Source organism: Drosophila bipectinata, chromosome 2R (genome assembly GCF_030179905.1).
Source record: "Drosophila bipectinata strain 14024-0381.07 chromosome 2R, DbipHiC1v2, whole genome shotgun sequence".
NCBI classification, from domain to species: Eukaryota; Metazoa; Arthropoda; class Insecta; order Diptera; family Drosophilidae; genus Drosophila; species Drosophila bipectinata.
The window spans coordinates 11,334,023-11,348,675 of NC_091737.1; the positions used below are offsets into that span (position 1 = coordinate 11,334,023).

A 14,653-nucleotide genomic window follows, 5' to 3' on the forward strand; every position below is an offset into this window, starting at 1 on the left:
ATGCCTTTTGGTATTTATCCACTTGATGGATGTCCATGGTGGAGGTATTGTGCGATTGATTGATTGACGACATAATCTTATTGACACTTAACCTAATTAAACGTCGCTCATTACTTACTGGCGCAGGTAGTGGTAGTGCCCGTCTAGCACCTGTTACCGCTTATGGCCCTCGATTGGGGCTAAGGAGGCCCTCGTACATTTTCATTGATCTTTTTCTTTATTTGCCCAAGGAAGGGGCATCGGCTAGGGCCGATGGAAGTGGAAGTGGGAGGTGTGCTTCCGCTTCGGGGTAGGCACTTTGCATGCAGCCGAAGGCCCACAAAAGGCGCAACGTGTGGCACATACTAATGGTGCTGCCACTGGCCGTTCGCCGTTCGGTTAAATGTGGACGACCTGGGCGGTGGTTTGGCACGCGCCGCGGCTTCCGCGGGCAGGTTGTCTTAGCCTTTGGGTCACTTCTTAGCCACCTCGGCCGGAAGCCGTTAGTGTTTTGGGCCCGCAAGCTTTTATGGCCATGTGTTGACAATGCTGCCAGAAAATCAAAGGCTGAGACTACGTATGTATAGTATCACCCACCTGCCGCTGTCCCGTGGTCGTGGTCAAAGTTGAGTGGGTCACTAAACTTGGGAAATATTTCTGTGTTTGCGAATGAAACCGCAATTAGCGTTGATTATGGCCAACAGAGTTGATTGACATTTCGTGGGCTAGTCTAGTCTACTGTGTCTGTGGGTGTGTGCGAGTCCGGCTAGCCGCTTCATTATTAACCGCACCCACGCGAAGCTCATGTGAATATTGATCCTTTGCCCGGTTGTCCTGCGATTATTAATAATGGTCACGCGCGCGGAAAACTTTGCATTGCAATTTCCAAAGTCAGTTGCCAGCGTGTTGGCCCCACAAACGGACGCTTTTCACTCTGAGTGCCTCCTGCCAACAACTGTCTCCTGCTGTTGTCTCAGGCGAAATCCTGAAAATCACTTTCGGAAAATCCCTAGAAAATCAATACTAATGACCCATTAAACGTGGCCTCAGCTGCACTCGTCCGTACTCTAATGAGCTGAGTGCCAGCGACACCGGAAATTGAATGTTGAGTCTAACCAAGCGGCTGCAGCAGGAAATCACATCAGCATCGGTTTTTATCGTTCCGCTGGAAAAGTAACGGCACAGGTAACCCTAAAACGGAAGTCTTAGGCGTAATGCCTTGCGCCTGAGTGGTTGCGTAGCATGGGCTGTTCGGGTTCCAAGTCCACCGCCACAGCAGACGATATCAAAGCCCCCGTGTCAGCCAAGTCAACTAAAATGGAAGCCAAGAAGGAGTACCGTAAGTATTCTGTCTATGATTTTATTCACATTTTTTAATAAAGAGGTAAGAGGAAATCAGACAAGGTTGGTACGTCCTTAAAGTTTATTTCTTGAACTGCCATGTGTATGTTTCTTCCAATTTTTATTCGATTTGTGAATGGAGTGCCTTCATCGATTTGTAGTTTAATTCTCAACCAATCTGCATCAAAACCTGGAAACAAAATTTTCCATTTATATTCTTTTATTTTTTCTTGATGGTACCCTTTAAAAAATCCAGGATTGCCAGTTTTGGCCCCTTGCAATGCCCATATCTTGGACAATTTTTATCCGATACTTGAAAGGAATACCTTAAACGATTTGTAAATCGATTCTCCGCAAAATTGCATCAAAAGCCTGAAACAAAATTTTGGATCAATATTCATATTCAAATTTTTCCTGATGGTACCCTTTCAAAAATCCACGATTTCCTAGATTGACGGTTTTGACCCTTTGGATCCCATATCTTGGACAATTTTTATCCGATCCTTGAAAGGAATACCTTAAACGAGTTGTAGATCGATTCTCCGCAAAACTGCATCAAAAGCCTGACACAAAATTTTGGATCTATATTTTTCAAATTTTTCCTTAGAAATTTTTCCCTTAGAAAAATCCACGATTTCTAGGATTACCAGTTTTGCGATGCCCATATCTTAGACAATTTTTACCCGATCCTTGAAAGGAATACCTTAAAAGATTTGTAGATCGATTCTCCGCAAAACTTCATCAAAATCCAGAAACAAAATTTTGGGTCGATATTTTTCAAATTTTTCCTGATGGTAGGTACCCTTTGAAAAATTCGCGATTTCCAAGAATGCCAGTTTTGGCCCCTTGCGATGCCAATATCTTGGAAAATTTTTATTCGATCCTTGAAAGTAATACCTTAAATGATTTGTGGATCGATTCTCCGCAAAGCTGCATCAAAAGCCTGAAACAAAATTTTGGAACGATATTTTTTTTATTTTTCCTGACAGGACCCCTTGAAAAATCCTCGATTTCTAGGATTGCCACTTTTGCGATGCCCATATCTTGGACAATGTTTATCCGATCCTTGAAAGGAATACCTCAAACGATTTGTAGATCTTTGAACTCATATACCATGGTACTTTACCTTGTGTATACTATTAATTATTATCAAATGATCTTCGACAGGAAGAGCTTAATGGATTTTTTATTCACCTTTCAATTTTTTACCAAATTTCACTTCAAATGTTTTCAAACTCCAATACTTGCTTATAAATTTATGCCAGCTGCCTCGGAGGCCTTTACTATTCCCCTGGAGGTTGATGAAAATCCGGAAATGCCGCTCAACGAGACTCTGCGACAGCCTCCAAAGCGGATCCAGCAAATGTTGCAGGAGGCGGCTAAGGCAGAGCCACCGACTCTGGAGGAGCTGGAGGACAAGCAGCAGAAGGCCGAGCAGCGGCGCCAGGAGTTGATGCACCAAAAGCTGGAGATTATACAGAAAAATGCACAAATGCTGATGCGAGGACATGGGGATGGGGACGAGGAGGGAGCCGGAAATGGGGGAAATGAAAATCCGGACGGAGAGGAGGAAAAGCCAGATAATTAGAAAGCACACTGAGAACTCTTTTTCATTCACATTCTTTATTGTTAGCTTTAAATTATATATGTATTACTTTATATCGTAGTATATTTCCAAACAATTAGATTGTATGCAATTAAATCTGCTCTCATCATCAAAATGCTGTGAATCGGTTTTTGCTCAGAACTTTCATTATTTTTTTATAGCCTATGTATATGTGTGTGTTTTCAAACCCTTTTTTTTGTGGTGATCTATTTGGTATTTGTAATCAAGTGGTCCGGCCCTGGCCGGGATTATATAAGTCTAAAGGCTATAAGTAGGTATTTCGGATTGGTTTTTGCTCGACTTGACTCGGATATACAGTATGGTATGTACAGATGGGTCTTGCCCATATACCATATGCTCATTAGGATGTGTGTGCGTGGTTGTTGTAAATCATGTCTTTTGGATTTGCTGGTTGTTGCTCTTTTGTTGCTTGGTTGTTGGTTTTTAATTCCCATATTAAACACCGTATTCATATATGTGTATTTACTTTTGTATATATCGTATCGTTTAGGTATAAATATGCGTATTTTGTGTCACAGACACTACAAAACTTCGCTTTGATTTCGGCTTGATTTGCGTCTAGGAGCCCCATGGCCGATTCTCGATCCGCGGGATGGGGCCCAACAATTTGTTAAATCTTTCAATTAGTTACCTACATACACACTCATTTAAAAATGCTTCGCCATCGCCATCGTTTCGTCCTGTTCGCATCGAATATATCGTAGTACCTGGATGTCGTTTTGCTTAAACTGTATGTATTTTTAATTTACTCTCTCATATGCTTTAAATATGCTTGCGGTTTACTATTAATTACGCTAGTTAGTTAGTTATTTAGTTAGTTACTTGAATTGGTGCACTTCGAAGAAGCATTTTGGTTTAATAACTATGAGTTGGTGTACGATTCGAGGGGGTCGTGTCCGCCGTGAGAGATAGTCCGCCAGTCGATGGATTGGCAACGTTCAACACAACCTAGGGGGTATCTTTGTCTATAAATACTATACCATCTTCTCTGGATCGATGGGCCCATCTCTGCGGGACACAACGCCTCGATCTATTGCTTTACGATATTGGTTTTTAGAATTATATGTATTATCCGCTGATGTCGGCTTTAATTAGTTAATCGTCGTCAGTTACAAAAGGTTTGTTCTTAGTTGTTGAACCATGGTGGGTTACGTTCTTAATACATACAAATAATCGTAATTTTATACATACACATATCCGATATATTAGCAGGTATGTTACTACAAATTTCTAGCCCGATGCTGGCCCTCATCCTTTTTGTTTGGCCTTTTACAATTGTTACTGGTTTTTGGTTTCTACGCACATGTACAAAAAACTGATTCAAACTATCAAAAACGAGCAGTACAATCACAATTTCCCCCCGCTACAAATTAATATATATATGGGATATACAATATTTCATATATATCGACCCCCACCCATAACCGACACAACGAAAATCGGAACGAGAACAGAGCGATTCCCATTGGTTGGCCCAGGATGCAACCTCAAAAATTGTTAGCGATCCGCGTTGCGATTCGTTGCCTGCGGAACTTAATCCTTCCTACTTTGAACTTGTATTAAAGCTTTTTTGGTTTTAGCCCGACTCTCTATAGCCCCTGCCTTCCTGCCTGCCTGCCATGCCAACAACTTAAGCTAAACTCATTTGCCGTGTGTATAATAATATAGTAAATATATATATTTATATATATGCATGTATATATGAATTCCAAATCGTAATCCACTATATTTGTATTAAATTCTTCTTGCATGGAGCATGTGCCTACCTAACAGTACATAAACGCCTAACAAAAATGGAATCTTTCGTTATTTTTCTTGGGAGAAGGATCCTGATCCTGATCAACATAGTTCAAGTGATGGAGGAGGGGCTGCCGAAAGAACACAAGTCTAAGGTTATATAAATGAGATCATCAAGTTGGAATTTCTTTTCAGGAAACAAATACTAGAGACATTCGGGGATGTCCTGGAAGAAATCACTGGCAGCCCGGAACTCGGAATGTTAATGCATTTTCTATTCTCTGTGTATAAATAGTCGGGGGCTAGACATCAAAAAATCAGTACTGCTTTCCAAATGGTTAATCCCTAAACCTAACTTTCGGTGCTCCCCCATCTCCGTTTAGCACACAACACAATTTTGCAACTATTATTAGTTAACTGGGCGAGGAAAGGGGGTGGACTTCAAGGACTATAAATATGTTTATGTTGCCGGGATACTCTATCTAAATCTAATTGTAAACGCCGCGCACCATGCCCTCGCGGTTCCTGGTGTGCCACTTGCAGGTGAGGATGCGGATGTAGGTCCTCCGGAAGGAGGCGTTGCACAGGGCATAGCACATCGGGTTGATCGTCGAGTTGATGTAGCACAGCGCGTAGAAGAAGTCCCACAGCTCCGTGGGTATGCAGTCTGAGCAGGTGGTCAGCGGCTTGATCAGCACCAGGATGTTGTACGGCGTCCAGGTGATGATGAAGCTCAGCAGGATGGCCGACAGCGTCTTGGCCGCCTTCGACTCCTGTCGCTTCTCCTGCGACTTTTTCTTCTTCTTGGCCGCATTGCGGGCATTCAGCAGGGCATGAGCTCCCACTGCCCCGCCTCCCGGGCCGCCGCCAGCCTTGCCCAGCTGCTTGGGTATGACCTTGGCGTTGAGCAGCCTTGCGTCGTGCTGGGCATGGGACATCCTCCGGCCAAGTGGCAGGCTGAACTCAGAGTCGCGCGACGGCAGAGGTCGCCGGGTGGGCGGCGGGGCGGTGCTGCCGCTATTGGGGTTTGTGCTAGTATTGGTGGTGCTCGAGCACGGCGGCGCATCCTCGTGTATCATCTTGATGGAGGGTGCACAGTCGCCTTGCAGGCTCAGGGTTGTGCCGGCTGCCGAGGAGCTGCCCCCCACATTCGAGCCGCCTCCTGCATTCGTGCCGTTGGCCGCCGCGGCACTGGAGCCGCCGTCGGAGGGCAGGCGGATGAGTATCGTGTACACTGAGTCCTGGCTCACCGACCGCGAATTAATCCGATTGATAACGGGCAGGGTGCGTGAGTCACGATGCGCCGCATTCCCGTGGCCGTGTCCGTGTCCATGTCCGATTCCGCCTCCATTTCCGTTTCCGGCCGCGCCACTTCCGTTCGCCGTCGCTCCATTGGCATTGGTGCTGTTGTTGTTGTTGTTGATGTTGATGCTGATGCCGTTGCTGGCGTTGTGGTTGCTGTTGGCGGTCACACTGGGAATCGCATTCACGCTCACACTCGCATTCGCCGTGGCCGCATTCATTTCCTGCAGCTGCGAAATGGAGGCGAGCGTGGGGCGTGGCATCGGGGTGGGGGAGACATCCGACAGCAGAATGCTGGGCGGCCGCACACCGCTGACACTGCCGCCCATCGAGTAGTTGTCCCGCATTACGTTCATCGAGGTGCATCTGCGTCGGAAAGGGGCGAAAAGAGGGAGAAGAAAAAGGATGTGGCATTGGTATCGCATGTTAACACACACAGGCGCACTCGTGATGGCCCAAACACACACACAGATACAGACACAGAAACAGACACACAAGTGGACCACACTGACACTGACAGGCAATGAAACAATAGCAACAACGCAGGGCCTGACAGGCCAGCTTGGGCCATCTCAGGATGCAACTGCTCCTCTAACTGGCATGCCGCACACTCACAGACACTAGGACACTGCCAGCACACAGATACTCTCACACAGACACACATAGGAACTAAGTGGCACATGCATTTGTGGAGTGCGTTTTGGGATGGAAACAAGTGGCCGGAAATCGCAACTTAAATCGATTACTCAGTCGAACGCTCGCATATAAATTGAAAAATGGAATGTCCTGCGGTCGGGCTCTACAATCATCCTTTTTTTTATCCTTGGATCTGCGTTTTGGTCAGTTCCCCCGAGACCACAATGCTATTTAATTGCTATTTTTAGCTAATTATGGTATTCGCCCCAAAACCCGGCTATTTGATAATTTGCCATTTGATTGCAGTTCTATTCGAAACTGAGATTTCCTTAATTTATTCCATTTGGCATTTGCAAATGCACTCTATAGTCCCATGAGCCTCAATTACGAATGCAAATTTAGATGCAATTTTATTAAATGTTTGAAAATTCTATTGGTTATATAACAAGTGGGTTTAGAAAATTAAATAAGGCGGCTTTGAAAGCTACAAAATCCGAAATTTATAACAAATTATATGTTGCATTAAAACCCCTTACATATTTTTGTTTTAATAGAAAGTAAATTAATGATATAACCTCAAGAGTATCTTAAAAAGTCAATCTACCATTAGCTTCTATGATAAACTATCTAAAACATTATTTCCTCTTTCTCATTTTATGAAAGACACTCCTTAATGAGCTTTTACACATCAAAAAATAAACTCTAATTGCTTTTCAAATGCATCTTTAAGATAGCATATCCCCGTCAAAGCTATCAATTCTTCAAATCCCATTTCACGCGAATTAATTACTGCCATCGGAATCAAGAAACCCTCTAGCTGAATGCCACTGTTGCCAGTTACCAGTTGCCAGGACTTCAAAGCTTCAATTAGTTTCCATTCCAGGACACACCCAGCCCGCGTGTGTGCTGGTGGAAGTGTGAGTGTCAGTGGTGGTGCAGTGTGGTGCAAAGCTTCTCTCCATCTACGTGGCTTAGTGGGGTGCTGTGACGTTGATCGATTCGTATGTGAGTTTTGTGAGAGAGGGGAGTATATATGGGTATTAAGGATATTGGAAGTGCATCGTGAAAGGCTTGCGGTGCTATATAGCTACTAAAGTATGGCGAATTCACTTTATTTTTCTCTCAATATTTTTTTTTTTTTTTGGGTGGCAGAAATCGTCTACAAATATTTTTCGGTGCGCAAGCATTGGACGAGAAATCGAAGTTTATATTGTATATATATAGTTGGTGCTTGGTTTTCATTTTTAATCTGTTTGTTTGCTTTTTTGGAAAGTGCTCTGAGTGCAACTGATGCAATTCATGCACACACGCACACGGGCACACGGATATGTGTGCGTGCATGGGTGATAGAGAGGTGGGGTGCGGTGCGGTGTCGGCTTACGCAAATAGACGATTAAAGTTCAGAATTTTGATTGTTTTTACTACCTGGAGACGGAGCTTTGTAAAGGAGTTTCAATTGTTACTGGTGTTGCATACCCTAAATCAGACGGCTCCTCCTGTTCGTAGGCAAAGTCGTCGGAGTCCTCGCGTCCGGAGTGCCACCACGCGATGCACCACTCCTTGATGCTGCCAAAGCATGTGTACGATTTTTTGATTGTATTTGTGCTTTTGATCTAAAAGAAATATATAAATACAAATGAAAATACTAATTTTTGAAGAGACTGGAAAAAAAACCTACGCTTGACTTTCGCGAATGCATCCCGTGGTAGCCCGAATCCATGACCATATTCGTCATGTAGACACTCTCCGCATCCGCCGAGCTCTCGGAGCGCGGCCGCCGCCAGGTGTCGTGATCGTTGCCGCCCATTTGGGCAAAGGCCAGTAACCCACCACCCGTGTGGTTGACTACTGTGTTTTCGTCACTAAAAAGTCAGTAAAAAGGAAACAATATGTTATTTAAGGCCGAGACATAACTTGAGGCAGACTTGAGAGTCCCAACTCACCTGCTATTAGATCGCTTGCTAGAGTCCTTCTTGCCCGCCTGCAGATTGGGCAGATCCTTCTGACGCTTCTTCGTCTCCCGCCAGATGCGCCAGTATAGGAAGCACATAATGGTCACCGGAAAGTAGAAGGCGGCCAGCGCCGTGCCAAAGGTAATGTACTGATTGGTCTCGATGAACTGAATGTAGCACTCGTCCTTGGGCACAGTCCGCTTGCCCTCGATGTACGGCCAGCTGTAGATCCAGGGCGGCCACAACAGCAGGCTGATGCCCCAGGCGGCCCCGATCATCACCGCCGCCCGGTTGGTGGTGCGTTTTGCGCGATATGTCAGGGGACGCGTGACGCTGAAGTAGCGATCGAAGCTGATGATCAGCAGGTTCAGCACGGAGGCGTTCGAGGCCAGGTAGTCGAGGGCCAGCCACGTGTCGCAGACAATCGGACCCAGGGGCCAGTAGCCCAGGATAGTGGTCACCGCGAACAGGGGCATCGATATGGCTCCAATGGCAAAGTCCGCAATGGCCAGCGAAAACAGGAAGTAATTACTAATCGTCTGCAGCTGCTTGTCGATTTTGAAAGAGATCATCACCATGACATTGCCCGCCACCGTCACCGTGCTCAGAATCGCCGCCACGAAGCCCATGACCACCATAGAAGCCAGCGAGTAGCGAGGTCCCTTCGTCTCGAAGCCCATGGTGCCGTTCGTCTGGTTGCCGTACATCCCGGAGTAAGGATCGTACATCCCGCTGGCCGCTGTTGTCGTCAGATTCTCCAGCAGGGCCGTCAGCAGGGTGGTGCCGGTGGGCGTGAGTCCCGCCGGACTGCTGGTGGTGGTGGTGGTGCTGGTAGTCGTCGTGGTGGTGGTCGTTGTGCTCGTGGTTGCGGTTTTAAACAGCGGCTCCAGTATGCTAGGCGGACCGTGGGCGGCCAGTGCCAGACTCATAACTGGCTCCATGGCGTATGCGTGATTTTATCTGTTTTGCAGCTGTGGGGGATTACGATTATCTCTCTTTATCTCTCTCGTTCTGTCTCTCTCTCTGAGTGCCTCCCTTTCTGGCTAATTTAATTTGTGTCTAGCTATCTCCCTCTCGGGTTCTGTGTGTGTCGCTCTGGTCGTTTAGTTTGCTTTCATCCGCTGCTTATCCTTTTGGCTGCACCCACGCAAGGCGTTGGCCATTTTTCCTTTGGCCCTGCAAGCAATAAAAAATGGGATATTAAATGGGATTACGGGATAATGCGACCGGGAGATGCCCTTAGTTTTTGGCAGGATAAGTGTTTAAGGAGAGTAATCAAAACCGCAGCTCCAATCAAATGATTTAATTATAACACTCGTAACCAAAACTCAAACAAAGAAAACTTGAAGGACGAACCCGGCGTATAATCGGCTTATCCTGGCAAGGATCCAGCTGGGAATGTGTGGCGAGAAAATGCAGTCTACACGAATCAAGTTGCATGACACAATTCCCCAGTCCCCAGCACAGCCCAACAAACATCAGCCCAGGCATTAAAAAACAAAAACAAAATGAGAACGAGAATGGCGAGATTTATGAGAAACTGTCCGATGCACAGGCCTTTGATATATCTCGTCCTTCTTGGACAGCCAGTGAGTGGGGGCCGGGCGGGAGTCGTGGAAAAGGAAGCGAAATAATATATTTACAATGCCAGGGGCCTGACTTGCTTTGTCCTTTCTGCAAAATGACATTTTCTGTGTGATTTGTTTTAATGGAAATGAAAATGAAAATGTTAACGTAAATGTAAATGAAAACGGCTTGAATGCGTTTCCTTGGCAGGCCTCAGCTCCGTTTCAGGCCATCCCGCCTCCATTATAACCATTTTCAGCCACACCCACAACATTTGTTGTTCGTTTATTACTGTTGCCAACAATGGCAGTTGCAAAAAAACACCAACAGCACCAGACCCAGTAGCAACAGCAACAACAACAATATAAATGGTACGAACAACAGCAACATGCAACAGTCGAATAAGGAACTTGGCTCCTTGTTCGAGGCTCCGACACTTTGGCACGGAAATGTTCCGGGCGGCTTCCTCTGACACTTTTCAAAACTATTGATGTTGTCATTGGCCATATGCCTATACATAAGTTGATCCTGCAACGGCAAAAAGGGGAGGACACTGCCTGCTGCCTGTTCATTTGGCGGCCATTGTGTGCGCGACTTTGATTTGGAAAGTTTTTAAATGAAAAACTAAGTTACGCATACGCCGTGGTCGTGGCTGCCACCTGATTGATAGGTTGAGATACGAGTGGACACAATGAAATGCCCATGATTGATTCGCATTCAATATAAATGTGACGGCATTGTTGGCTCTTGGCCATTGTAATGGCGGTGGTTGGGCTTCAAAAGGGTCAAAATAGAATGAATCGGAATGGACTAAAACTACTCATTTAATGCTACACTGTTTTCTGGTCTGCTTTGTTTAATTAATCATCACTAATTACAAGAGACTGCCATTATGGTCCACACATGCTAGTGTAATGCCCACTCGTACAATTATTCGTTGCATACTTTCAGGTTACACGTTCTGGCATTGTCCTGGCATTTGCCATTTTTGTGTGTAAATACCATGATGGGTAAATCAGTTTGAAATTATTGCACATACTTGAAATTAGCAGAACCAAATTGTATAAAATTGATTGTTCAATTGACCCCCTGTCGAGCCCAATCAGTGTACATATTCATTGACTTTGGTTTGGTCTTGTTTTCGGCTATTTATGGATACTCAAATGGATGCCCAATTAAATGCAGCGTTAACCAATAAATCAATCAAAATCCGTCTGTTTATCTCATTGAAAACACGCACACACATATAAATCAATTGCAAAACAGGCCAAACAGGCCGAGGAGGGCCGAGGGGGGGGGCAAACCAATGGGGCGCCATAAATTGAGCCGACATATCGTATTGACAACAGCAACAACATCTCCAAGAGGGCAAAACATTTCCAATAAATGAAAAACAAATCGCAGGAGTCGAGGGTATGTGTTCGAGTGGTATTTCTTTGGTTGGCTGCTTATCCTTAATAGAAGGATGTTTTCTCTTTCGGTTTTTGTTCCTGCCACTATTTTAGTTGTTGCATGGTTATTTATGCACAGAGAGAAACGGTTATCATTGATGTTAAGCCACTCAGTCAGATAGGAATCCCCTGGGGCACAACATTTTTTTTTTTGCGAGCTACGTGGTTTGGACTTTGCCACGTCAGCTTATGTTCCCCGGTTGAAACATTCGACTTCTGGCCTGTCAATTGGGCGTAACTAGTGACTAGAAACTGATAACCACTCTCGTCTGCCACTCGTATAGCCTGTCTGCCTCCGCGATACATTCAAATTTGTCAGGCCACCGCTCCCTGGAAAGTAATCGAATTGAGCTTCTTGTTGCCGTGCCTCGCTTTTTGGCTCCATAAAAAAAGGATTTATGGATTTATTATCAAATGCGTCGGGCGAAAAAAAGAGAAACACACTGACACAAAGACAAACTCAAAAACAGGAACCCAACACACACGAACACATGGGCGACTTGCGAACCACGACCCGCGACCCGCAATCCGCCATCCGCGACCTGCGAGGATTTGTTTTGCCATTTATTAGGCTATTTTTATGACACAGCCACGAGTCGTGAAACGATGATGAAGTAAACACAGTAAGTAACCGCTAATCAAATCAGAGGGCCAACCTGGTCATACGATTTCCATGGGAAAGTACGGGCCTATTATGAAGTGGCCTCCCACCTGCTGGCCCACTTGTGTAGTGCTGGTACTTGATTGTGCTTCTGTTATCACACAATTCTCCCTAACTGGCTAGTAATCCCAGTTAATTAGTTGTACAAATGGTAATTGTAAATTTCCTCTTTATCAAAGGATCAGCAGGGACAATTGGGTTAATGTTTTCGATACAGTTCTTAGGGGACTCTTGGCAACGCGTTGATTAAACAGAATTATCAGAGAGGTCCCTCCACATAAACACTTTTCATTTATGTATGTCACCCATGTCCTTTTGAGAAGCCCTTAGGCACTTTCCACTGTGTCACTGGTGCGAATATTGTATGTGTATTTTTGATCAGCTCATCAACAGTCGGCTTTATTTTGCATTGGTTATTCTGGTACTGGTACTGGTACTGGTTCTGGGTCTTTTTTCGCCTCGTTTTATGCGGGCTCTGTCAACGCTTCAGACACACACCCAAGCCCGCACACGCGCCTATTTACACACACCCACAGACCATCACACACACACACTGACACACACCGAGACACTGAAAAAGGAGAAGAAAGCCCAACTAGCTGCATACTTTTGTGCTTGGGACCCCGTCTTGGGCTTTTTCTGGGCTCTTTGCCGTTGCCTTTACCGTTTCTGCTGGCTTATGTTAATTTTTGCGCGAGTTTAATTGCTTGCCACATGGCTGCTGATGCCGAGCGGATGCTGCTTGATGCTGGATGCTGGATGCTTTCTGCTTTTCTCGGACAGGGTGCTGGGTGCTGCTGCTGCTTTTGCTGCCTGGCTTGTTTGCGGAAATTAAATTGCTGGACTGGCTTTCACCTTATGCTCGCTCGGGCAGCCCGCTAAGCATATTGCCAAGCGAAAATGTGTCCACACAGAGAGAAAAACTTTATAGAAACTAATAAGCTCAAAGTTTATCCTTTTTTTAACAAGAGCTTCTTTATGCTTTTCCGCAATTATTAAACTCAACTGACCTACATTCGATAAACATAAATTATAGCTAATAATAGCCTTAAATATTATAATAATTATATCCTTAAAAAGGACTTAAAGCTTCTAATAGTTTCTCCACAAATTAAAGCCAATAGTAACCTCCATTTTTGGTTAAAAAACTTCCTTGTTGATACATTTGGTTTAAAGTTTCTCTCTCTGCAGGCTTGGGTGAGGTTGCGCGAGCTGGTGGGCGGTGGTCGAGGTGGGTGGTGCGGCGGCAGAGCTCCGAGTGGCTAAAGGCAGAGGGACGAAGTAGGGCTGGCCGCGCCCCACCGACCTACTCGCACAAAGTTTAATCAAAACGAGAGCACTGGAAACGGAGAAAGCAGCGCTGCCGGCGTCAACGCACACACACACACACACAAATACTTACTTGGGGATGCTCTCTCGGTTTTAGTGTCCCCTTCTCCGCTCCACTCCTTTTCTGTTGAGTGTGAGCTGCCCTCTCGCTCTGACCTATTGCTTATTTGTGCCCGCTCAGCATCGGCTTCAGTTGTAACGGTGACATTGCTGTTGTTGCTTTGGCTTTGTTTTTGGTTTTGTTTTTGTTGATGCTGCCTCTGCCGCAGTCGCTGCTGTTGGGCTCTGCTGCTGCGCTGTCGCTGTCGCTGTTGATTTCGGCCATTTGCCGCTCCCAAAAGTATGCTTTGTAATTTTTTGTATTGTGCGCGCACATCTTTGGCTCTGCTTTCTAGTCCTGCCCCTGCTCCTGCTCCTGCTCCTTCTCCAGCTACAGCTACAGCTACAGCTTCCTCCTCTCCTACCCCCTTCTCCACCGCCGCTGCTCCTGCTGCTGCTGCTCCGGCTCCTTTGCGTTGGCCTGCTCAATTCATTTCGCCTTTCGCCAATTTTATTATACACAATGCGAACAGCGACGCCGGCGCCGCTGCCACAGCCTCTGCCACGGTCGGCGTCTACGCTCCTCGGCTTTGCGTGCCCAAAGTTTCCACATTTAACATTAACATTGTAATCAAGTTTATTATTTTCGCTATAGATACACGTTAGTTTCCAGTTCCCAGTTCCCAGGTCACTCTTAACTATTGGCTTTCGGTTATATTTAATTATTGCTTCTATTTGCCTCGATATTCACTAAGCTAGATGATAAAAACTGTTAAGCGTTTTGCACGCGTCCGCTGGGCGATTAGTTGTATTTGGGATTTTCAAATAACTGACTTTGTTTTTCGGGCCAAGAGAGGCTGAAGCGCACGTTGCTAAATCTCATCCGGGACTGAAACTGAAAATTCCATGCATATACCTTAACGGTCCGACATCCGAGCGGTGAGAGACCCGAGAGAGCGACCCGATGCCGATGCCGAAGCCAAGATGGAGGAGCGAGAGCGTGCTCTTGTCCTGGCTTTGTGCTGGAATTTGT

At 45.6% G+C, this 14,653-nt stretch overlaps 2 protein-coding genes across 3 annotated transcripts; one reads left to right on the forward strand and one right to left on the reverse strand.

Moving 5' to 3' along the window:
- The first annotated feature begins 885 nt into the window (after positions 1-885).
- LOC108132833 (uncharacterized) lies at positions 886-2,908 on the forward strand. Its single transcript, XM_017252395.2, has 2 exons — positions 886-1,318; positions 2,586-2,908. The coding sequence occupies exons 1-2, from the start codon at positions 1,222-1,224 to the stop codon at positions 2,906-2,908; spliced, it is 420 nt and encodes a 139-aa protein (XP_017107884.2). The 5' UTR covers positions 886-1,221.
- A 74-nt stretch (positions 2,909-2,982) lies between these two features.
- On the reverse strand, positions 2,983-14,070 carry mAChR-A (muscarinic Acetylcholine Receptor, A-type). 2 transcript variants are annotated; one of them, XM_017253010.3, is made up of 5 exons: positions 13,655-14,070; positions 8,566-9,750; positions 8,301-8,484; positions 8,048-8,235; positions 2,983-6,352 (listed from the first exon to the last, which is right to left on the reverse strand). In XM_017253010.3, the coding sequence occupies exons 2-5, from the start codon at positions 9,513-9,515 to the stop codon at positions 5,173-5,175; spliced, it is 2,502 nt and encodes an 833-aa protein (XP_017108499.2). In that variant the 5' UTR covers positions 9,516-9,750; positions 13,655-14,070; the 3' UTR covers positions 2,983-5,172. The 2 variants fall into 2 exon arrangements, with proteins under 2 accessions (XP_017108499.2, XP_017108501.2); XM_017253012.3 differs by having other exon boundaries at positions 2,984-6,352; positions 8,099-8,235.
- Positions 14,071-14,653: the final 583 nt, after the last annotated feature.